The 23,771-nt window shown below is 38.0% G+C and overlaps 2 protein-coding genes across 2 annotated transcripts in view; one reads left to right on the top strand and one right to left on the bottom strand.

Annotated features, from left to right (window-relative positions):
- Nucleotides 1-13,007, top strand: part of LOC107597671 (integrin alpha-2-like) — a 22,243-nt gene extending 9,236 nt beyond the window's left edge. Inside the window, exons 4-19 of the mRNA XM_016288836.1 lie at nt 2,438-2,635; nt 2,719-2,849; nt 3,212-3,375; nt 3,475-3,734; nt 4,839-4,921; nt 5,388-5,529; nt 5,718-5,810; nt 5,887-5,963; nt 6,173-6,256; nt 7,869-7,971; nt 8,557-8,667; nt 8,768-8,878; nt 9,139-9,252; nt 9,330-9,419; nt 10,112-10,228; nt 10,314-13,007. Of these exons, the coding sequence (XP_016144322.1) occupies nt 2,438-2,635; nt 2,719-2,849; nt 3,212-3,375; nt 3,475-3,734; nt 4,839-4,921; nt 5,388-5,529; nt 5,718-5,810; nt 5,887-5,963; nt 6,173-6,256; nt 7,869-7,971; nt 8,557-8,667; nt 8,768-8,878; nt 9,139-9,252; nt 9,330-9,419; nt 10,112-10,228; nt 10,314-10,409 (1,974 nt within the window). The 3' untranslated portion in view covers nt 10,410-13,007. The remainder of the gene's footprint in view (nt 1-2,437; nt 2,636-2,718; nt 2,850-3,211; nt 3,376-3,474; nt 3,735-4,838; nt 4,922-5,387; nt 5,530-5,717; nt 5,811-5,886; nt 5,964-6,172; nt 6,257-7,868; nt 7,972-8,556; nt 8,668-8,767; nt 8,879-9,138; nt 9,253-9,329; nt 9,420-10,111; nt 10,229-10,313) is intronic.
- Nucleotides 13,008-13,034: 27 nt separating this feature from the next.
- LOC107597632 (molybdopterin synthase catalytic subunit-like) lies at nt 13,035-15,088 on the bottom strand. The gene is made up of 5 exons (XM_016288786.1): nt 15,004-15,088; nt 14,727-14,843; nt 14,472-14,625; nt 14,253-14,376; nt 13,035-13,134 (listed from the first exon to the last, which is right to left on the bottom strand). The coding sequence occupies exons 2-5, from the start codon at nt 14,839-14,841 to the stop codon at nt 13,048-13,050; spliced, it is 480 nt and encodes a 159-aa protein (XP_016144272.1). The 5' UTR covers nt 14,842-14,843; nt 15,004-15,088; the 3' UTR covers nt 13,035-13,047.
- Nucleotides 15,089-23,771: the final 8,683 nt, after the last annotated feature.

Genomic DNA, 23,771 nt, shown 5'->3' with positions numbered 1-23,771 from the left:
GTCTGTGGTTCAGGAGTGTCTTAACAAGAGGAATACGACAACTGTAGCCGAATTTCTTGACACGTCTGTGTGTGGTGGCTCTTGATGCCTTGACCCCAGCCTCAGTCCATTCCTTGTGAAGTTCACTCAAATTCTTGAATCGATTTTGCTTGACAATCCTCATAAGGCTGCGGTTCTCTCGGTTGGTTGTGCATCTTTTTCTTCCACACTTTTTCCTTCCACTCAACTTTCTGTTAACATGCTTGGATACAGCACTCTGTGAACAGCCAGCTTCTTTGGCAATGAATGTTTGTGACTTACCCTCCTTGTGAAGGGTGTAAATGATTGTCTTCTGGACAACTGTCAGATCAGCAGTCTTCCCCATGATTGTGTAGCCTAGTGAACCAAACTGAGAGACCATTTTGAAGGCTCAGGAAACCTTTGCAGGTGTTTTGAGTTGATTAGCTGATTGGCATGTCACCATATTCTAATTTGTTGAGATAGTGAATTGGTGGGTTTTTGTTAAATGTGAGCCAAAACCATCACAATTAAAAGAACCAAAGACTTAAACTACTTCAGTCTGTGTGCATTGAATTTATTTAATACATGAGTTTCACAATTAGATTTGAATTACTGAAATAAATTAACTTTTCCACGACATTCTAATTTATTGAGATGCACCTGTATGCTCTCCTATACTCATATAATAACCTCTCCCTTCTAAGTATGATCTGAACCATTTGAGTACCATCCCAGTTTTCCAGTCGCTCTAGAAGTATGTTATGATCAACAGTGTCAAACTCAGCACTAAGATCTAATAGTACCAGCCAGAATCAGAATATTTTGCCAGAATCAGAATTTAAGTGAATATCATTAATTATCTTAATGACTGCTGTCTCTGTGCTGTGATGCAGTCGGAAACCAAATTGAAAATTGTCCAGGTATCTATTTGAGTTTAAGTAGTTGTTCAGCTGATTAAAAACTACCTTTTCAATAATCTTGTCTATAAAAGGAAGATTTAATATTGGTCTATATTTGCTCAATATGGTCGGTGTTATCAAGATTGCACTTTTTCAGAAGGGGCTTAACAACTGCAGTTTTCAGGGAGTTTGGAAAAGTCCCAAAAAGAAGTGAGGCGTTCACCACTGCTAAGAGATCTGCTTCTAAACAGTTAAGCACACTTTTGAAAAAAGATGTGGGAAGTGTGTAAAGATAGCAGGCTGACGATTTAAGGTGCTGTACTATTTCTTCCAAATTTTTGCTACCAATTGCTTCAAAAACAGACATAGTAACTTCTTTTTGAAATTGCGGTCGAATCCATCTGACCTCTGCATAACTTGAAGGAAGCAACTCATTGCATTTGCTGTCGGAGAGCATTTCACTGGGAATCTGATCTGCATTGTCTTTTCATACTCTGTACTGCTGTTAATTTTCTCCTAGGTGATTTTTGTCTGCCACCATTACCAGGAGGAGATATATATTTACTAAATACCTCCAAATTCAGTGTGGGGTATGGGGTTGGTACAATATTTTAATGTTTTTGACTTATGCTCACTAAGGCTGCAGTTATTTGATCAAAAATACAGTAAAAACAGTAATATTGTGAAATATTATTACAATTTAAAATAACTGTTTTCTATTGTAATATATTTTAAAATGTATTTTTTTCCTGTGATGCAAAGCTGAATTTTCAGCATCATTACGCCAGTCTTCAGTGTCACATGACCCTTCAGAAATCGTTCTAATATGCTGATTTGCTGCTTAAGAAATTTTTTTTTGGTCACATTTGTTTTTAGATCCAATTTTCGTCATCAACAAACCATTAACTATGACTTTTGCCTCAATAAAGTCCTAATTTGTTGCTTATTAATATTTTGTAAGGTAGATGTTAAGTTTAGGTATTGAGTAGGATTAGGGATGTAGAATATGGCCATATATTTCATTATATATATTTTTTCAGGATTCCTTGATAAATAGAAAGTTCAAAAGAACAGAATTGATTTGAAATAGAAATCTTTTGCAACATAAAAAAATATCTTTACTGTCACTTTTGAACAATTTTATGTGTCCCTGCTGAATAAAATTCAAAAGAAATGAATTTATTAAAAAAAAAAACCTTACTGACCCCAGTCTTTTGAATGATAATTAGTATTGTTTTAAAGAATGATTGTAATAAATATTATATTATTATTTTGTATATCACAACAAAAAATGCCACATAAGTGTCTATACGGATACTCAACAGTTTTAACTCAAGGTTTTTTACTCAATTATTTTTAACTGGTTAATTTAAAATAACATAAATAAAAGAGTATGTAGTCTACGGTAAAGTTGTGCTTGCAATATATAACATGTTGATGCTACAAATGCATTTAATAAACCGTTTAATGTCTGTATGTTAGTAGTACTAACATACTGTATCTGTTTTTATTTTTTAATTTATTTAATTTTTTAACAGGGTATCTTGAGTAACCAGGGTTTCTTGGAGGGTTCTCAAAAGAATGCTCGGTTTGGGACGGCCATCACTGCCGTCCCCGATCTAAACCTAGATGGCTTCAGCGACGTTGTGGTTGGCGCTCCGCTGGAAGGCAATGGCCAAGGTGCCATTTACATCTACTATGGAGACAGAAAAACCATCAGAAAGCAGAGCTCACAGGTAGAACCGAACTTCACCGAGTCCTCAACACACATTAAATATATCAGCAAGTGTCCAAATTCAGAATATTCTTACGCATTCAGAAAATTGTCGGAACGAAACTGGACCCAGCGTTGAAGTTCTTCGGCCGCTCTCTAGACGGCAGAGGAGATATGAACGGAGACTTCATCCCAGATGTGGCGGTGGGGGCTTTTGGGAAAGTGGTCCAACTCTGGTGAGAATTTAAACACATCAACCTTCATTTCACCAATTGATTTTCATACTTTGTGGGGGTGTAAAACAGCTCGATTAGACCGTCCCATGTAACATAACTTCATTAACGGCCCACCTTCAACAACTGAGTTAAGTGCAGAACAGCTGCAGGGATGGCCTCAGTCATGGTGGGATATGTAGATGTGTTTGTGGCCAGGGAAATGATCGCTCCAGCTGTCCTCTGGAATCCCATTTTTCACTTCAGCAATCCTCTAAGCATCAGCTTTCTGTGGGACTCTTCTGTTTGTTCCAAAAGCCATAAATCACTTGAAGGGTTGCGTTTTAATTGATGCATTCTTGACCTCTCGCATCATATGGTTTTAGGAGTAGAGGAGTTGCAGTGGTCACGGCCAAGGTTTCCTTCACCCCTGACAAGATCAGTATCCTGAGTAAACCGTGCCGCTATAGTGGGAGGCAGGTGTCCTGCTTCAAGGCTAAAGTGTGTTTTAGTGCAACATTTAAACCAGCGAATCCACTTGGGCCAGCGGGTAAGGATACCGATTCTGATCTGGGCCGTATTTTTTTTAGGAGATGGACACATTTGGTTTGAAGAAGTGATGCATTTGAATTTTCTTTTATAAAAACAGATATCAAGTACAACTTGACCCTGGATGCCGACCTGCAGTCGTCCCGGGTCAGTCCTAGAGGTCACTTCAGCAACTTGGATCGAGTTGTCCAGAAAGACATCAGCGTCTCTGCGCAGAACGTATGTGAAGAGCATGACGTCTATGTGCAGGAGACCCCTGACCTCGTCAACTCAATTGCTTTGCGTGTGGATGTGGTCCTCAGCCATCCAGATGCCAACCCCGTTCTGGACGTCTTCAGTCCTAATGCGTGGGAATTTTTTGTGAGTGTTGCAAGAAGCAAATTTCTGAGTTTTAAGTGCCTGTGGTTTACTGTGAAGGACACGTGTTAAGAAAAAAGACAATTAATCTAAACCATTATATCAGCTACAATGGGGCAAAAAAGTATTTAGTCAGCCACCAATTGTGCAAGTTCTCCCACTTAAAAAGATGAGAGAGGCCTGTAATTTTCATCATAGGTATACCTCAACTATGAGAGACAAAATGAGAAAAAAAATCCAGAAAATCACATTGTAGGATTTTTAAAGAATTAATTGGTAAATAGTTGAGGTATACCTATGATGAAAATTACAGGCCTCTCTCATCTTTTTAAGTGGGAGAACTTGCACAATTGGTGGCTGACTAACTTTTTTTCCCCACTGTATGTCAGGAACTTTCAAACTATGATGGCCAAATATGATGATCCCCTTTATGAGCAACCCGCTTTCTAACATATAAAGACAGCTATACAGACCCATTTATAGTATGCTATGTGAGGAAAAATAGTGTTATAATAATAAATGCATTGTTTGCAAAATAAATATATATATAAATATTATTAAAGTTTAAATAAATTATATATCTATATCTACACACACACACACATATATATATATATTTTTTTTATTTTATTTTTTATTTTTTATAATGCTTATTTTTAATGCATATTTTGATTATGTTAATGATATCCCATTAATTGCATATAAAATAAACTATTTAAGTTCAAGTTCAAATTTATTTGCATAGCAATTTAATAAAAATATTATTCTAAAGCAATTTTTTAAGAAAATAGTGCCGTACAACTAGTGAGCAGGATAAACAGACAACAAAAAACTCTCTAGAAAAAAAAAATTATATAACACAAATTCATTCAGTACATACATCCCAAGGACAGATGAACAATGTTCTAGAAAATATATATTTTTAACAAAACTATAGATATGTATCTAATATTTCTTACTATTAAAATACTTTTTTAGTCTCTCAAATTTTCCATGGACTGCCCTGGACACCAGTTTAAAAACCCTGACTTAAAATTGGAGAATGCAGAATAATGTCCAGAAACTGTTCCTAAATCCTCATTGTGGGTTTGGTTTGGTTTGGTCCAGATCCCGTTCTCAAAGGACTGTGGCGAAGATGACGTTTGCTTCAGTGACTTGGTACTGACTGCACAGAGTGAAGAGACACTTGGGTAAGATTTCCTCAAGCATATGACTGAAGGTCATTGCACACTGAGTCCGCAATTCTCATCCGAAATTTTCGCACGTTAAAAATTAAATACGACCTTACGTTGTGTTAATCACATTTACACACCGCCTCCGAAACTTTCCTCCGTCATAAAAAAATTTTGATCAGGTTCGATTTTCTGCGTTTTCGCATCCGTAGCAAGCATTGAAAGGTTGACGAATATGAACAAATCAAAAAAACGCATGTGAAAACTCACGAGAACTCAGTGTGCAAGGACCTTAAAACAGGACAAAATAATAATGAACCATCTCTTATTAGGAAATGTGAAATTTGATGTGCATTTGGTCTCTAATTAACTAGCGCCATATTTAATTCGCAAAACATTTTGGCAACGCATCCATTTATCCAATCTCTTGTGTAAAAATACAAGTATGTATAATTGGTATATAAGTGTTTTTTATTATTTCTAGCAAAACTTCACTTGTGGTGAGCCAGAACAAGAGAAGACTCTCCTTCACTGTGATCGTGATGAACAGGAAGGAGAATGCATACAATGCACGAGTGTCAGCCAGCTACTCCAGTAACCTGTTCTACGCTTCTGTTACACCACAGGCAATGCAAATTATTCATCACTTACATTGCACTTAAAATCAGCTGTACAAAACTGGGCAGGAGGCTATGGCTCGCCAAACTCTAGCATATACAATAGTCTAACCAAAATTTAAGTGCAATATAATATGCATATTTTGCTTACATGGCTCACACAAATTCTTGTGTTATTATTCAATCTGATATTGCAGACTGAGGGAGCAGAGGTGAAGTGCACTCTGATGAAAGAATCAGACACACTCATCTGCCAAGTGAGTTATCCAGCGCTGAGGACGGACCAATCGGTGAGGCAGACATCTCTGAGCATTAATGTTCATATCTGACTGATGTGATTGTAATGGTTTTGTATGTTTTCCACAGGTTACATTTGTGGTCAACTTTGACTTTAACTTGAATCAGCTTCAAAAAGATGTCAATGTTGTCTTTGAGGCTTTAAGGTAAACTGTTTTACACAATTACATTTTTTTTTAACAATGACTTTTTATAGTTTCATTTTATCGCTGTGCATATGCTAAAAGCTATTTAGAGAATTGCAAAAAATCTGACAGTCCTCCAAGAATGAAAATATTATTAAGCAGCAGGTGCCAGTGATTCACAGGTTTAGTCACGTGTTAATCACAGTTTCATTGGTTCATTTGCACTGCAGTGACAGCACAGAGGAAACTCCCGCTGATAATAAGATCTCTGTCTCCATTCCTGTCCAATACAACTCTGAGATCATCCTCAGCAGGTCAGACATGAAACACCTCTCCCCAATATTTCTGTATGATTGGTCTGTTACTGCATTCTGACATCTATTTGTTCTGCTAAAAAGTTTGGGTTCATTTAGACTAATACTTTTGTTGTTGTTATTGTTGTTCAACAAGGATGCGTTAAATTGATATTTGTAATGTTTTAATAAATATCTATTTTAAATAAATGCTGTTTTTGAACTTTCTATTTATCAAAGAATCCTGAAAAAAATTCAGCAAATATATTAAGCATATAATGTTGAAATGTTTTCAACATTGATAATAAAAAATCAGGGAAAAAGTTTCTTGAGTAGCGAATCAGTATATTAGATTGATGAAGGATCATGTGATCTGGAGTAATGATGCAGAAAATTCAGCTTTGCCTGAGAGGAATAAATTAAATGGTATCATAAATTCACATAGAAAGCAGTTATTTTAAAAGGTAAGATTTCACAATATGGCTGTTTTTACTGTATTTTTGATCAAATAAATGCAGCCTTGGTGAGCATAAGAGACTTCTTTCAAAAACTATAAAAAATATATATATAAACAAAAATATATCACTGACCTCACAATTATTTGGGTTATTAATTGTTAGAAAATGTGGGAAGTATGGGAACATTGCTTGCGAAAACTTGTAAAAAAATATTCCTAAGTAACTTTGGAATTAATATGAACATTATATCCGAAATTGTTTATTATACATCACTTTAAAAACCACTTTTTAAATATATGTGCGTGTCTGAGTAGTTGTAGCATTTCTGCTTAGTGTTGGAGGTAGCATAACAAGTAACGCGAGTTACGTAATCAGATAACTTTTTTCAAGTAACTAGAAAAGGAATGCATTACTTTAAATTTCCAAAAAAATATCAGAGTTACTTTTTCAAATAAATAATGCACGTTACTTTACTTCTGTCAGGACCACTATCGTCAAAGATGATTGACAATTAGCATACAGTTTGGATTGGTGGTATGGTTCCGTTCTGGGCAAGAACTCCCTGCACATCCATGCAGCCTAGCATGGATGAGAGCAGGGAGAGCCGCGATAACCCCCCCCCCCCAAGGGTAAACAGAACAGAACCAACATAAATGTATTGCAGATATCGTTAAAGTTCAATAATGTTATGCACACATTTTAGAATTAGTCTGATTCAAAGGAGAATCAGAAGGCTGAATCCTTATTGACAGAGGAGGAGCTGGGGATGGAGGCGGGTAATTAGCTATTGAGCAATGCAAAAACTGCTGATACTACTGCGGGACCTTAAATATGAATACTTAAGATAGGTGTTGTATTCCCATAGGTTGATGGGGATCAGCTGAGAGTCAGCTGATGCGAGCTTGACTAACGTGACCTGCCAGAACTAATGCTACGCTAGATTTTTGCATTATTTTCTGTCACCTGAGCTGGGCAAAAACAATGTAATACATTACTTTCCATAAAAAGTAGCTAAGTAACACAATTAGTTACTTTTTTTATGGTGGTTATTTTAGTAACTTTCCCCAACAGTGTTTCTACTTGATATCCAATTATTAAACAAAACCTTTTAACCCATCAGAATGTTTCACTAAAAGTCCTCTCTTAATGTCTTTGTTTTATTTTAATTTCTTCAGAGAATCAAACATCGATGTTTACTTGCTTGAAAAAGAGAACAGTTTCACAACCACAGTGAGGAAATTCAAGGACATCGGCCCAGATTTGAACTTTAATTTAAAGGTGAGTTCATGTAACGGATGAATCCTTCAGGCTGTTCTCTACCACCATCTGTTGGTTTGCTTTGAAAATGAAGTTGATGGTGATGTGAGTGTATTTATTTCTCCAGGTTTCTACAGGAGTGGTCCCAGTCAGCCTGGTTTAGATTTTTGCATTATTTTCTGTCACCTGAGCTGGGCAAAAACAATGTAATACATTACTTTCCATAAAAAGTAGCTAAGTAACACAATTAGTTACTTTTTTATGGTGGTTATTTTAGTAACTTTCCCCAACAGTGTTTCTACTTGATATCCAATTATTAAACAAAACCTTTTAACCCATCAGAATGTTTCACTAAAAGTCCTCTCTTAATGTCTTTGTTTTATTTTAATTTCTTCAGAGAATCAAACATCGATGTTTACTTGCTTGAAAAAGAGAACAGTTTCACAACCACAGTGAGGAAATTCAAGGACATCGGCCCAGATTTGAACTTTAATTTAAAGGTGAGTTCATGTAACGGATGAATCCTTCAGGCTGTTCTCTACCACCATCTGTTGGTTTGCTTTGAAAATGAAGTTGATGGTGATGTGAGTGTATTTATTTCTCCAGGTTTCTACAGGAGTGGTCCCAGTCAGCCTGGTTTACCTCACTGTCTCTTTGCCCAACAGCACCAAAGCAGGAAATCCTCTCCTCTACACGACCAGCATTAAAACCTCACCTGTGAGGATCCATAACCTCACATTTACACACACAATCCATCATAAACATGAGCGAACGCATTGTCTGTGAATGTGGAAATGATTTGACATGATATTTCCAGGCTGAAAAAATCCATTGTGCAGACAGTCAACTGATCGACCCGTTTAAGATCAGCGAGAAACCTTATATGGTCCGATTCAAAGAGGAGAGTTTTAGAGGAACAGATGAACTGGTCAGTGCTTGTGGATCTTCATCTAAAAAATTCTTGAAATCCAAGACTGCCAAAAACATTGGCTTTTGTTACTGATCGTGACACACAAAGGAAGTACTAATGAATGAAGTATGAAACCCAGTAATAATTATTTGTGTAATAATGTTTTTAATTTGATCTAGGTGGAGTTGATTTGCATGATGACTAATCCTGTCTCCGATTACAAAATAACAGGATGTCTTCATTTCCATCCGTACTGATCATCTGTTCACCATCCACAGAACTGCAAAACGGCCAAATGCCGCTTACTGCAATGCGTCCTGAAGGGCCTACAGGAGAAGAGTGATTATTATGTGAATGTAACGACAAACATATGGAATGGTACCTTTGCAATGGTAAATAAACTCATCTCAGTGCTTTTCTTGTATCGGTCTGGGCTAATATTGGGGTTAACAGTGTTTGTTTATTACAGGCTGATTTTCTGTACACCGTGCTCTCTGTGAGAGCTGATATAGAGACGTCTCAACCGGAGCTGCTGTTCATCAAACAGAAACACCTGCAGGTACAGTCAAATCAAGCCGGATCAATCATTTGGAAATTATTTTTTTGCCTCAAATATGTAAAAAAAAAAAAAAGGTGTATATATATATATATATATATATGCATCTGTGTGTCTTAACATGTTGCAAAATGTATTTATGTAAATATATTTTTTGCCAATATATTTTTGGGGAGGGGAAAATGTTTTTTATATAAAATTAAATTTTTTCCCTTTCATATATTTCATTCCAAGAAAATGCATGTCACTATTAAAGAAAATATTTGATGTCCAACACGTGAACATAACACATTTGAATAGAAATCAGCAAGGAACATATATAAAATTCCAATATATATATATATATATATATATATATATACTGTATATATAAAATTGAATATAATTAAATCATTATAAATCTAGTTTTGATCTCTAATAGGCTATTCCATCTACATTTGCATTTAGCCTTTACTGTAAGATTGGAAATCTATTTTCTTGGCCTGAAATACTCTTTGAAATATATTTTGGTATGTGAAATTTAAAACTACATATATTTTCAATTTCAAAAATATATTTCATTGAGTTCCACTGTTAACAGCATATATTTTGCATACATTTAAAATATCTTTTGGCCAGAAAATAAAAATTGCTGTATGGGATCAGCAGTCATTACCCAATGTAGGCTAAATTTACAATTCGACTCTTGACTGCAGGTTGAAGTCAAAGTGAGCAAACCTGGAGCTAAAGGGGACGTTCCAGTGGGTGCCATTATAGGAAGTGTTATCGGGGGTCTGCTGTTATTGGCTCTTGCCGTCGCATTGCTTTGGAAGGTACTTTGTTTTGCCGTTTCAATGTTTATTTGGTCTACATCTTGTCATTGTCTTCTTTAAAAATCCATGTATTTTTGGCGTTCAGCTTGGATTCTTCAAGAGGAAGTATCAGCCGATGATAAACAGGGAGGAGAATGGAGCGGAAAATCAGGAACTGCAGGAAAACAGCGAGACACCCTAAGAATTCTGCCGAGACTCATTTGGCAATATCACTGCTTTCTTCCCTGACACTAATAGCCAGAAAAGGGCTAGAAAGAGCAAACTGTGTTTTTAAAAATTGCCAATTTGATTTCAGCGCGGCAAGTCAAATATTGGCATTCAAAACCCATTCATCTTTCATATGTCTTTTCCCCTGCTTGACTCGAATGCTGGTGTATCTTTTTGGCAGTCTTACCACTTCCAGTCATTTTCTGAGTAGTTAGTATTTAGCTAGATATTTTTTACTATTGACTCATGCCCAAAGTATACTTCTCTTTGTGTGTAGCTTTTCAAAGTATCCTCCATTTGATAGTGTGCACAGGCGCTGGACACATGCACATTAGAGTCACCCTTGTCCAGTGTCTGCGCTATTTCTCTTCAGAAGTTATGAGTGATGAGAGTCTTTGTACTCATTTAAACTAAAGTTGCAGGTCTCCATCCACCACAGAAGCACTTGTCAATACGGGCGTCTGTTGTTGTTGCCATCTTTATTAGTTTATTGTTCTAGTTCGGTCTCCTCTGTTCCTTTTCTGATTGAGAAACAACGGCCTGGGACTGTGTGCCACCTTGTGGAGCAACTAGTTACCCCTAACCTACCCCTTACAATAATGCAAAAATAGTAATTATTGTTGTACAGTGTGACAAAAATGATGCTATATTGATGTGTGCATGCCCAGTAGCCACAGCTGTATCCCTTCTAGCCTTAACCCTGTTCGATTGCAGGTTCTTCCAGAGTCGACTCCCTATCGACTCGCTGTTACTTGCAGGGTCAGCAATAAGAAGAGACAAGGTCTTTGCACACCGAGTCCGAAATTTTCACACGTTAAAAAATAGATACGACCTCACGTTGTGTCAATCATGTTTACACACTGCCTACGAAACTTTCGTCCGTCATAAAAAAAAATTAGGACCAGGTTTGTTTTTCTGTGTTTTCACATCCGTAGGAAGCATATTGATGGGAAAGGATGACGAATATGAAAAAAACCCCAGAAAACAACGCATACGAAAATTTCGAACTCGGTGTGCAAGGACCTTTACAATATAGCAGTCTTTATATTACACACTAAATTATTTTTATTTTTTTGGTGACAAAAACTTTAAACATTAAAATACACTTTAACCATGGCTAATAATTCCAATTTAGAGATGACATTACTTTGAAATTATGAGTATCACCATTTTTTAGTTGTTGCCAATACATACAACAGCCATGTCAGAGTTAAATGAATGAGAGAAAACATATTCTTCGGATTAATATAATGGCCAGGTGAGGGCATTGTGACAGTTGTTTCTATGTCAACCCAGTGAAGTCAGTGTCCGATTTCCTGGCTTTATTTGGTTCACTCCTTGGCGATATAGTGCACTCAACTGGCGAGCACTATATAGGGACTAGTGAATGAGTGAGGAATTTCAGACACAGCAATGGAGTCAACAACGAGTCGATTCCTGTGCTAGAGTTGACCCCAAGACTATGGCTATTCAGAGTCAAGGAATCAGCTTTTTGGTGTTGACTCCCCATATCTACATTGCACAAATGGTTAAGAAAAATTGGGCTGAATGTGCATATAGGGTCACACACCATACCAAAGATTTTAGAGGTATGCATACCCTAACATACTAGGCCTAAAGAGATAATTTGTGGCATATGAGTAAAATGACCTTTGAGTCATTGACTAACTTAATTGAACAAATTTGATCATTTATTTTATATACTGGAGTACTAAAATTCCCCAAAATTCTAAAGCATACCAGGCATATGTTCCAAATTATACAGTATCAGTGAAAATAAGCCTTCACAAAATTGTAGTGAGACCATTTCAGCAATACCAAATTGCAACCTCAAAAATGTTTTATGCCCAAAGCAGCAAAACACTGGTAAGCAGGTTTTTTTGTGAATTCTACCGCTGCCACTGTTGTCCATACTATGTAAACATGAGCAAATAACTCCAGTAGTAAGCAGTGCCCCTGTATGCAACACATCAGGGAAATGGACTAACACTGAATGAGAAAATAAATGATTGTGACTACTTGCACAAATGAATCAAGTTAGTAAAGTAAAAACACTTTAAAAACTTAACATTAAATCTTACATTAACAAATGATGTAATAATGCAAGATTTTTAAAGTGTTGTCTGCATTGTTTCTTATTACTAACTTGCCATTTATAAACATAAAATACAGCATAATGTTATCCGCGAATGTATGACATTTCAAACTATTTGACTGCATTAACAAATGATCTAAGCATTATATGATGTAGTCAAATCTTCTGAAATGTCAAACATATTTGCATGTATATGAAAGTGTTGTCAGTAAATTGCTACATGAATTCAGGGTATAACTTCTACTGATGCTGTTATGTGGCGTTTTTAGGAAATCTTTGAGGCTAGACTAATCGAAGGCAACATAAATGACAACGATTTCCCTTAATGTTTACATAATGTTTTTGCACTGGTACTTTTTTAAGACTTTCTATTCAAGAGAAGAGTAGAATATGCTCTTTTGATTAAAATCTTTGTTTCATCAGGTGTTACAGGAAAACTTTGAGCTTTGTATTTTTTTCAATAAAAACCTCTTGATGCTTCATGAGATTTACTGTAGCTCATTTGCTAGTTAACAGTTCAACTTTGGTTGGGATCTTTCCCAGTATCCGCCCACAAACACTCCTTGTTCTCTTTCCAGCACGGCTCCCCAGACTCGTATATTTCCTGAAAAGTACAAAATAATTACAAGCATGTTCCAAACAATTGTGCAATGTAATATATGAAGAGAAATTATTACACTTTGATTGCAATAATTACAAGTTACAAGTTATTATAAAAAAAGGAAGGGTTCCACAAACAGGGTAGACTAGTGTCTTATAACTTTATTATGTTTACTTAAAAACTTAAAAGATAATAATTATACTTAAAGTATAAGAGGCACAAATAACTTTTTTTTGTTTTGCTGTCAGAACTATTTGATTACATACAATTACCTAGCATAAAAATAGCTTGTTTTAAATGAGAAATGTCTGTTTTTGTAGTCTGTCCCAGATTTTGATCTTATCAAATATCCAATAATTACAACCACAAGTCATGATTTTGACAATATGCAGACAAAATTATTGTATTAAAAACAGTTATTTAACTAATTCTAATGATTACCTTTCTTAGAGTAACATTTCATGTTCACTTATGTGAAGACAAACAAAACTCGTCCATTTTATCATTATTTACACAAATTGTAGTGTTGACTGCATTTATCAACTTGACCATTCAACCCTGTTACCAAGTTTGTCAGGAAAAGTGATTAATTAAATATTGCCCATAATTTAATGCAAATGTAAGTTTAACAAAAATTACTTGTTAATAACTTGCTGTTATATTAAAATTTATTCTCTGTAAAGTTGTATCATCCACGTCTTTTTAGTGTTAATATTTAATGCTTATTACTAGACAGTAATAGTATCAAACAAATCAATTTTAAAATGTGCCATATTATGGTTCAGTAAAAAAAAAAAAAAACTTTGCGTGCACATTTGGGCGGCATTATGCAAATATTTCCACATAGTGAGGTAGATATGTGGGGGCGTGTTAGAACGAGCCGTTTTAGGGGGGCGTGGCAGAGTCTTAACTTTGATAAAGAATATCTCTTTGGTTTTGAGACTTTAGTCTTTGCAACTTCAGGGATCTTATCTATGCACAATCAGCTTGTAACACTTCAAAGAGAAAGCAAAACTTGAAATCGCATCATATGACCTCCCGAGGTTGACAACTTTTTAAAGCACCCCCTTTTCAAAGGTCTTTTTTTGTACCTTATTCATGTTCTATATGGTTATACAGACCTTTTTCCAGATTGGCACAGTAGCTTTGAGTGTGTTGATGCAGTACTTCACCGCCTCCAGGGAATCACTTCTGTGCGGTGACGAGATCCCTATTATAACACTTGCTTCTGTTATAGGAACCACACTGTGGACACGGTGGGAAAACACAGAAAATACCCTTTAGATATAATGATGTTAAAGTGATTAACTTCTATTATCTGAACAAGCTTTGAGACTCACCCAAGTCTATGCTGTATGTTAATGTGTCTGATGCTGGGCCACTTTGTCCGGATCTCACGGCAGATCTTCCTGAGCTCTGACTCTGCCATTGGACTGTACGCTTCATATTCAAGCCGGATCACTTTCTTCCCCTCAAAATTATCTCTGGTGGTTCCTGAAAGAGGAGATCACATATAAAACTAATAGGTAGCTGTAAGAAAGCCAAATCTAAACAGAAGCAATGATCCATTGAAATTCAGCGTAACAAAGACTGACCAATAAACAGAGATACAGCACCACAGGAGGGACACGTAACAGATTGAGAAACACTATCAGCAGAAAGCTTGTCAGTAGTGAGTGTAATTAGATCCTGACCCCCATCTGCAGCCATACCTGAACAAAAAAAACCCTAATATATAAAATAGGTTTCTATATAATATAACGTATACTATGAAACACTTATGTTGTTATGTGTTTATAATGTTTTATTATAATATACATAAAAAATAAAATACAGTAACAAAGATAGACAGGTGTTGGATTTGATGGCCACCTTGATAATTTCTTTAGCCTCCACTAAGGGGCGGTATAACGGCCACCTCGTCCCCGTCTCTGAGGGTCAAGGGCTGCTCTCCCAGAGGCACGTACTCCTGACGCAGGGCCAGAACCACCTGATCCCGTAACACAGAGAGTCTGCTGAACAGGACACACATCTTCCGAATGAAACATGACTATATATAATGAATAGAAATTAAAATAAAAATTAACAGATGCTCTAGTCCAGAAACACCCAAACCAGAGCCCAGGGGCCAAAGACCTTTGATTTGACCCGTGAGTCCTGGTTTTAAGCATTTATGGATCATTCCATATCACAAGAGGAAGGAGAACAAAAAATGTGGTAAAACCCACTAAAGCATATCTTCATTTCTATTACTATTTTATCTTTTTTGTTGTTGTTGCAATCTTTGCATTTGAATGTTAAAAACAATATATGAATATGATTTTTAAAAATATGAAATATTCAAAAAAATATATATTTAAATATCTATTTAATTATTTATTTATTACATTTTAATAGAATATACTTTTGGCCCATGGCCCTCAATCAAGCTTGATTTTTCGTCGTTCGTATTAAAAATGTTTGGACACCTCTGCTCTTGTACATTGGAAAATAACACAAAGTAATAATTTGTAGATAATTAGTTTTTCTAAGCATTATTTACATGCTTAGAGTGTGCATAGAGCGATATATTTCACATATAAAGACTTCAAATCTGGGCAAAGTATGAATGAAATATTTACACTGCAAATATAATGCCCAGTGTTATTACATTAAATATATATATTTAGTAATGAAATGAAAGATACAGTTTATAAACATGCCATAAACATTCTCTTTCAAATGAACAACTTTATAAAAATATGTATTAATAATAAGTATTACTACTATAATTAGTATTTTTACGTCAAAATATGTCAAATGTTTATTACATGTAAAAAAAAAAAAAAAAAACTATCACAATTATTGTTATTGCTGTTATTAAGTTTTATTATTAGTGAAGTCTCTGATTGGTGGACTGAGTGGCAACATCTCATCTGTTTGATTGGGCGCTTTTTTATTAATGCATTTAAAATAATAATTCACCTTGGATGTCTGGTCTCCAAATGCTGCCACAGCTGTAGAGAGGATATGTTTGACGGAACCGTGATGTTTTCTGCTTTAAGTCCCGTTAATTCGGCACTTTTTGCAAAGTACAGAACCGACACCTGCTTAACGAGTAGGTGTTTATTAGAACAATATAGTCAGAGAAAACTTCCCAAAACACTCAAGTTCACTGAATGTCATGAATGATTAACGTTACGTAAATATGAATCGTTTTGTATTTTCGCTTTGCAGGAGGTTGATAAGAAAATGTAATCGTATAAAGGATTTGAAAAGCAGACTTACCTCGGTATTCATGTGTGTATATTGGCTGGATAAGTAACCTTCAACCCTTCGTCGCGTGCGTCGGTTAGTCTTCCTGAGAGCCCAAATCCAATTGGTTTTGCTTCAGACTCGTGACAGGAAAACAGACACACGACGCTCTGTTTATTCCGGAACTCAATGTGCTTGTGAATGTTTAAAATTACATCTTTTAAATTCGCACTTCTTCTCATCTATTAAGTCTTCGTTGAGCTTTTATCGTTGAAATAGCGACGTTTAAACGTTCCTAGAATTAGCTCTGCATTTCATTCCACCCTTCGCCAGCAGATGTCTCCAAATTCACAGAACAAACTGAGCCATTCACCAACCTCGCAGAGTTAGGTCCCTAAATATAATATATGTTCACTGTCTTTTAAGGTTACTATATTTAGACTCATGTAAAGCCTTATGCGCATATAACCATTAAAGCTATCGGGATTCTTTTTTAAACAATAGATCAAACGCTCGTTTCGCCATTATTAAACAGCCGATGGCTGTTTTTGTTCAGTAAGACAATCCTGTGTGGCATTCGATCAATCCAGAGACATCTGCAACCACAGACCACAGCTGTGCAACGTATGGCCCCGTTTCACAGTCATTGTTATTAACAACGTGTGGTAGGAGACACTTGCAGAGTCGTGCATTTCTCCCAATTTTCCAACAGAGGGACAGCAGGGCAACGTGTCCAACCCTGACATATCTGGCAAGCCGGTTTAACATTTACTTCTTAAAGCTATAACAGTTTTATGTTAACAGTAGGCTTACTACTTTGTTTTTACCTACTAATAGACAAATAATCTAATAGTGAGTGCAATATGTATATGTAAAGAAACGTTACTACTGACAGATAGTTAATAGATACCAGTAAAATAAGTTATGTAAAGTATTACATAATAAATTGTTACTAGTAAAACGAAAATAAACTTAAGTCAGGATAGCACCATATTAAAAAATCTAAGGAAAGAAGTACAATGTGTTCAATTGACTGCAATGTTTAACAACATACCCATTGTTCAGCTGATTAAATGTATTTCAATAGACAAGTACACCATAAAACAGTTTGAAAACTGTGAGAATTACATGATCTGGGACCTTTATACAGTGTGTGCCATTGTTAGGACAGTAAGTTTATCATTCACAGCCTAAATTTCATCCATGTTGAATTCAATATGCTAAACCAATTAAGGTCTATAACTGGTATACATACATAGTACCAAAGATATGTATAGATAGATGCCACATTTAACCACTCTAGACATGTCGACGTGTCTGCCTTCTTGGAACAGTCAACGTGTCATCAATCACAGTTAAAATCAGTGAGTTTTCCAAGATGACATACAACATTGCACAGTCTCTAGTTGGAAAAAAACACCAAGATTTAAATTCTTAAAGAAATGGGACAACCTTTCACTGGTGAGAATGTGTTGGTTTGTGTTTTTATATATGTATACCTCAATAATACAGGTTTTTAAACTATGGTATCCTTTCAATGTTGTGTTAGCTAATGCCTTTGTCTTTTTGTATTGTGTTAGTTTAGCAGAAAATTTGTCTATTGTAGATATAGATGTTTATACATGCATATACCTACAGTTGCAGATGCACAGTCAATTTACTCTTGAGTGTTCAAGGACTAACTTTGACCGCTCCAATCAGGATTGCCAGGTCTGCATAAGAAAACCAGCAACAGCTCAAAACTAACCCAATCATGTTGCAATCATGTTCGGTCCAAAATCACATTCCCACAGACTAAAAAACAACAGCAACAACAGCATAAAAGTAGCCTAATTCCATGAGAAAATCGCAGACTTGGCAACACTGGCTCCAATATGGTGGACAGCTTACATATAGCAGCCAATAGAAACTGCCACTAATGAGGCATCTGTGTATATACATCTATTGCATAGTACTCCAGTCCATACTTCGAATTCAGTTACAAAAATGTGTTGCTAGAAGTAATGGAATAGTTACTTATCAGTATTGAAATAGTGACTAGTAGCAAATAAAGTACTAGTGTCTGATAAGTATTTCCATCACTGATGGAAAAACAACCATCTAAACTGCAAGTGCGAACATGATAAATACTCTGGTTACTCACGTAACCTCGGTTCCCTGAGATAAGGGAACGAGCGTTGCATCGTCGTTTGACGACTGCTTGGGGAAACTCCTGTTTACTCTATTGCTGAAGCCTGATTGGTTAATGTTTGTGTAGCTGCACAAACCAATGGCGCTCAAGCCCGCCAGAAGGGGCGGAGCCGACCACTATATAAGTCGGCTCGGAGCACCATCTCATCAAAATCATACGACTGAAGCAACAGCCATCGATTCGTGTGCAGCTATAGCATGGCCAGTTACGCAACGCTTGTTCCCTTATCTCAGGGAACCGAGGTTACGTGAGTAACCGGAGTGTTCCCTATCGAAAGTTAACTCCCGTTGCATCATTGTTTGACGAATGCTTGGGGAACGTATCCAGTAGCGCCGTGCTATAAGCAGATGCAGAACTTAGCCTGCTCTGCGAGCTCAGCCCAGGAACATTCAGCGAGGGCTCCATAAGCCTGAGCCACAAAGAGACCCGAGAACGTTCTGAGGTCTACTTGAGATAACTCTCCCCACCCGGTGGGGGTAAAGTAAGCATTAGGAGGATAAGACCCGCGCCTGCAGGGCAGGGACGTCCAAATTGTAGAATCTAATAAAGGTTGACGGCAACGACCAGCCGGCGGCCGCACAAATCTCCCCAAAAGAGAATCTACTGGACCAGGCCCAAAAGGAGGCCATTCCTCTGGTGGAATGGGCCCTCGCACCCAAAGGGCATTGCAAGCCAGCTGAGGCATAAGCCAGAGCTATTGCATCTACTATCCAATGAGATAGTCTTTGCTTTGTGACAGGCAGCCCTTTAGAGCGACCTCCAATACACACAAAAAGCTGCTCTGATTGTCTGAAAGACTCTGAGCGCTTAATGTAAAGTTGCAGTGCCCAGATGGGTCATTACAAGTTTAGACCTTGTTCGCCATCCGTTCTAGGGAGGGCTAAAAGGAAAATGACCTGGGCTCTAAACGGAGTTGAGAGCACCTTCTGTACATAATGCTGGCACCGTCCTAGGGCGAGGAGGGTTTAACTGGCGAGTGCCTCTAAGAAACTTAACAACCAAGTCGTTCCTGCCAGTTGTCCGGCCAGCCTCGAGAGAATGATTCACCACGATCGCTGCAACATAGACTTTGAGCGTGGAAGGGGTGCACCCCTTATCCAGCAGCTCCTGCAAAAAGGTTAGCATGTGGGACACATCACATGATACCAGATTCTGGTTCCGTGCTGAACACCAGTCACTGAAGACTGACCACTTGAGGGCATAGAGGCGCCTTGTAGACGGAGCTCTAGCCTCTAAAAGGCCAGACATGAAGGCTCCACAGTTCCGGCTGGGGATGCCAAGTCATGCCCTGCACCTGCAAGAGAAGGTCTCTCCTCAGTGGTAGTGACCACGGCTCTGCAGATAGCAGCTGGATCATCTCTGGAAACCAGACTTGGTACCTCCAGAGAGGGGCCACGAGGAGGAGAGAGCGCTTTGTGTCCCTGACTCACCTGACATCCTGGGGTAGCAGGGCGATCGGAGGGAAGGCATGCAGACGGGTGTTGGGCCAATCGTTGGCCACAGCATCCCGCTGTCTTGAAAAATAGGTTGGGCAGTGATAGTTGTCTTCGGAGGCGAAGAGGTCGACCTCTTGCCCTGCCGAAAACTGACCAAATCATCTGAACTGTCTGGGGATGTAGCCTCCACTCCCCTAGAGCTTCATATCTGCTCCCTGGTTTAGTCTGCCCGGCACATGAACCGCTTGTAGTGAGAGGAGTTCTCTCTGTGCCCAATGCAGGAGATGTCGAGTCATCCTGTGAAGGGGACGTGACCTGAGGTCGCCTTGGCGGTTGATATAGGCTACCACAGTCGTGTTGTCCGAGTGGACAGAACGCGGGCTTTTATCCAATATTGAAGGGCCCGGATGCCCTGAGGGGACGTGCAGACCCTGGCTTGAATGACGGCGTCACTCACTGAATATTCAGGGAGCGTTCTGGTGTAATCCAAGCTCAAATTTTCACAGAGTCTATAACTGTTCCCAGAAAGTCACTCGCTGTCTGGGAGTCAGAAAACTCTGGCTGAATTGATTTTCAGTCCAAGACGCTCTAGGTGGTTGAGCAACAACAACTTGTGAGCGAAAAGTTCCCGTTCTGATTCGGCCAGTCGTCGAGGTAGTTTTAAAAAGTGGATTCCCATCAGTCTCAGAGGGAAAAGAGCCATATCTACGCACTTCGTAAAAGTTCAGATGTCTGAGGTTGAGTATTGGTCTGAGCCCACCATCTTTCTTGGGAACAAGGAAGTAACGGCTGTAAAAACCTGACTCGCTGTTCGCTAAGGGGACCGTTTCCACGGCACCTTTGCAAGCAGTGTATGTACTTCGGACCGAAGAACATGCGTTGTCCCCTACCGAAGTGTGAATAATACCTCTGAAGCGAGGTGGCCTGCGATTGAACTGGAGCGAGTATCCTCGTTCCATGGTTTTTAGAATCCAGCTTGACACGCCGGGGATGGCTTTCCAAGCAAAAATCCAGGCGGCAAGTGGTTACTTTCCTACTAATGGCAGTTCACGACATGGGGGCGGGGAACTGGCATTCGCAGTGTGAGGAGAGGAGAATTGCTCTTGTGGGTCCACTATCACAGTGGTAGTTTGCTTGGGCACGCGCTGAATGAGAAGGAATTCCCTGCATGAGCCACACTCATGGTGCAACATTTGCAACAATGTCGCAGAGAAATTGCTCAGGAATTGCTCTTACCAGCCGGATAGCCGCAGGGGAAGGCTTCTCGCTTCTTCCGCTGCCGGGGCTCTTCTACAGCGGCGAGCTGCAGGCTGAGCTTCTTCCCTCTTCGGCTTCTTGATTGCAGAGTCAGCGAAGAGATGGTCTCATCGCTGAAGGAGAAGATTCTAATGAGATGGCCGACTTAAATAGCGGTCGGCTCCGCCCCTTCTGGCGGGCTCGAGCGCCATTGGTTTGTGCAGCTACACAAACGTTAACCAATCAGGCTTCAGTAATAGAGTAAACAGGAGTTTCCCCAAGCAGTCGTCAAACGACCTTACCTTTCGGGAACTAAAACGCTCTTATAAAACGGATAGTTCCGGCCCTTGATTCTGATTGGCTGAGCCACGTTCTAAGCTGTTGTAAATTATTCTACTAACATACACCTTTGTTTATGTTTGTGTGTTGCTCAGCAACCACTTTTTTGCAACCCCAACTGTTTCTGAGGAACTACATTAGCTGTGTCTCATTTAGAAGGCTGCACCCTCCGGAGGTCGAATCCTCCGGAGGTCGAGTCCTCTGTAGGATGCATATACGAAGTGTCCTCAACCTAGAATTAAACGAGACGGCCTTCGTAGGACAGGCGGAAAAGGAAACCGGAAGTATCACGTTGCTATGCCAACACATTTAGAGCATCGTTGCGCTCTCACACTACTTAAATGAAGGAAAATTATTTCTAAATTTGGAAAGTAATTTGAAAAAAAAATGCTTTTACTTGTTTTATTGTGTTCAATATTTGAGGAGCTGCAGCGTACCTACAGCAAGCATCTATTAGAGAAAAAAAGGAGGAGGATATTAAAAACAAAGTTTATCCGTTTTTACCGAGGCGAATTAAGGTAAGTTGTAAACACCACATCTGCGCTTGTGTGTACGTTACATCTGCCGGCGCCGGCATTTTTCAAATTACCAACGGTTGTTCACGGCGACGCAAAGAATTGTGGGTTATCTGTAGCAGCGAAGGATACACCTCATGCATCCTCCGAATTCCTGTGAAAGAAGGTCGCATTCGGAGGTCGCATTCGGAGTGTCCTACTTGCTTTTCTGAAATGAGACAGCCTCGATGACGTATGCAGCCTTCGAATGCGACCTCCGGAGGACGCAGCCTTCTAAATGAGACACAGCTATAGAGAGAGAGAGAGAGATTATATCAGCTGTTTTTAACTTATTTTTTATTAAATTATTATTATTATTATTATTTGTTAAATTGGACTGATCGAACTGCCAAAAGACAAAATTCTATATTAAAAAATTATATTAACATCTATTCACATTTTCAAAATAACTTGCCACTTGCTGAATAAAATGTGACATCGTGAGGTCATGTGACACCAGTGTAGCATACTACAGTTTAAAATGTTTACCATTGTGTAATGCATACTAATTCAATGTTTAAAAAATATACAGTATACAGTAAATAATAATGTTATTATTCCATTTAGTATTACATTCTGAAAACAACCATAGAGATTAGGGCTGGGCGATATGTCAAAAATATCTTATCGATAATCGCCTTTAAAAATATCGTCTACCTAATATTGTCTACCTAAGCCCCACCTCCACCACGCCCCACCCCCACCGAGACAACATTGCCGACATGCACCATAAACACACACCATGTTCAGTTTGGTCTTAATTATTGCCACAAAGTTTGGTTTTACGCATATGGAATAACCGTTTTATAAAACCTAAGCGACATTGTGCCTAACAACACCCCTTAGCTGTTATAAATTCACCGTAAACCACGGCTTCTTGGGGCTTATTGCTTTAGCCTACACTGCAAGAGCGCAACGTCAGCAGCTTCACAGGAGTTTGTCGTGTCATGTCGAGTCACTAGTAGTGTAGACGGGGTGTAACGAAACACCCTGATTGCTTCCTTTTGAAGGAGGATTTGTTGTGCTATATTTACAGGTTTGACCCTGTGGAGGACCAAACAACTGTCTTAACTATTATTAGAATAACCGTATCCTTCATTCTATTATTACCCGTCAAAATTCACAGTAATAGGCCACTTCAAAAGATTAACGCTTATCGTCCCAACTGAAATAGATGGAAAAGTGTCTGGATCCATTCAAAGCAGAGAATTGTAATAGTTCATACGTATTCCCACGGCACAGAGATGCTGTTGTCTCGATTCATATTGTCTGGTTTGCTGTACAGTAGAGTATATACAGCTTTAATGATAAAGAGTGTAGTAATTAAAAAACTGCCAGTTCATAGTTAACTAATAGCTTGTTATTGTTAGTTAGGTCATAATATAAGCCAATAGGATTAAATGAAAAGGGTTTTTGGCAAAGTTTCAGTAATTTAATTTAATTTTTAAACATTTTAATGTATTCTTTCTCCATTTTGTATTATTTACTTTTTGGTCTGTTCCCAGTTCTTGTTGTATTAGCAAATTTTATTTAAAGTAATGAATTTTTGAAAAATTAGCAACATTTTAAATGAACAAAAATACATGAATAAAAGTATTTTGTATTTATTCTCTCTCTCTTTCTCTCTCTCTCCCTCTCTCTCTCTCTCTC

The sequence above is a fragment of the Sinocyclocheilus grahami genome, unplaced genomic scaffold, assembly GCF_001515645.1.
Source record: "Sinocyclocheilus grahami isolate Dianchi unplaced genomic scaffold, SAMN03320097.WGS_v1.1 scaffold234.1, whole genome shotgun sequence".
NCBI lineage: Eukaryota > Metazoa > Chordata > Actinopteri > Cypriniformes > Cyprinidae > Sinocyclocheilus > Sinocyclocheilus grahami.
Note: the sequence above shows the minus strand (reverse complement) of the source record. Positions and strands in the feature narration are given on the sequence as shown.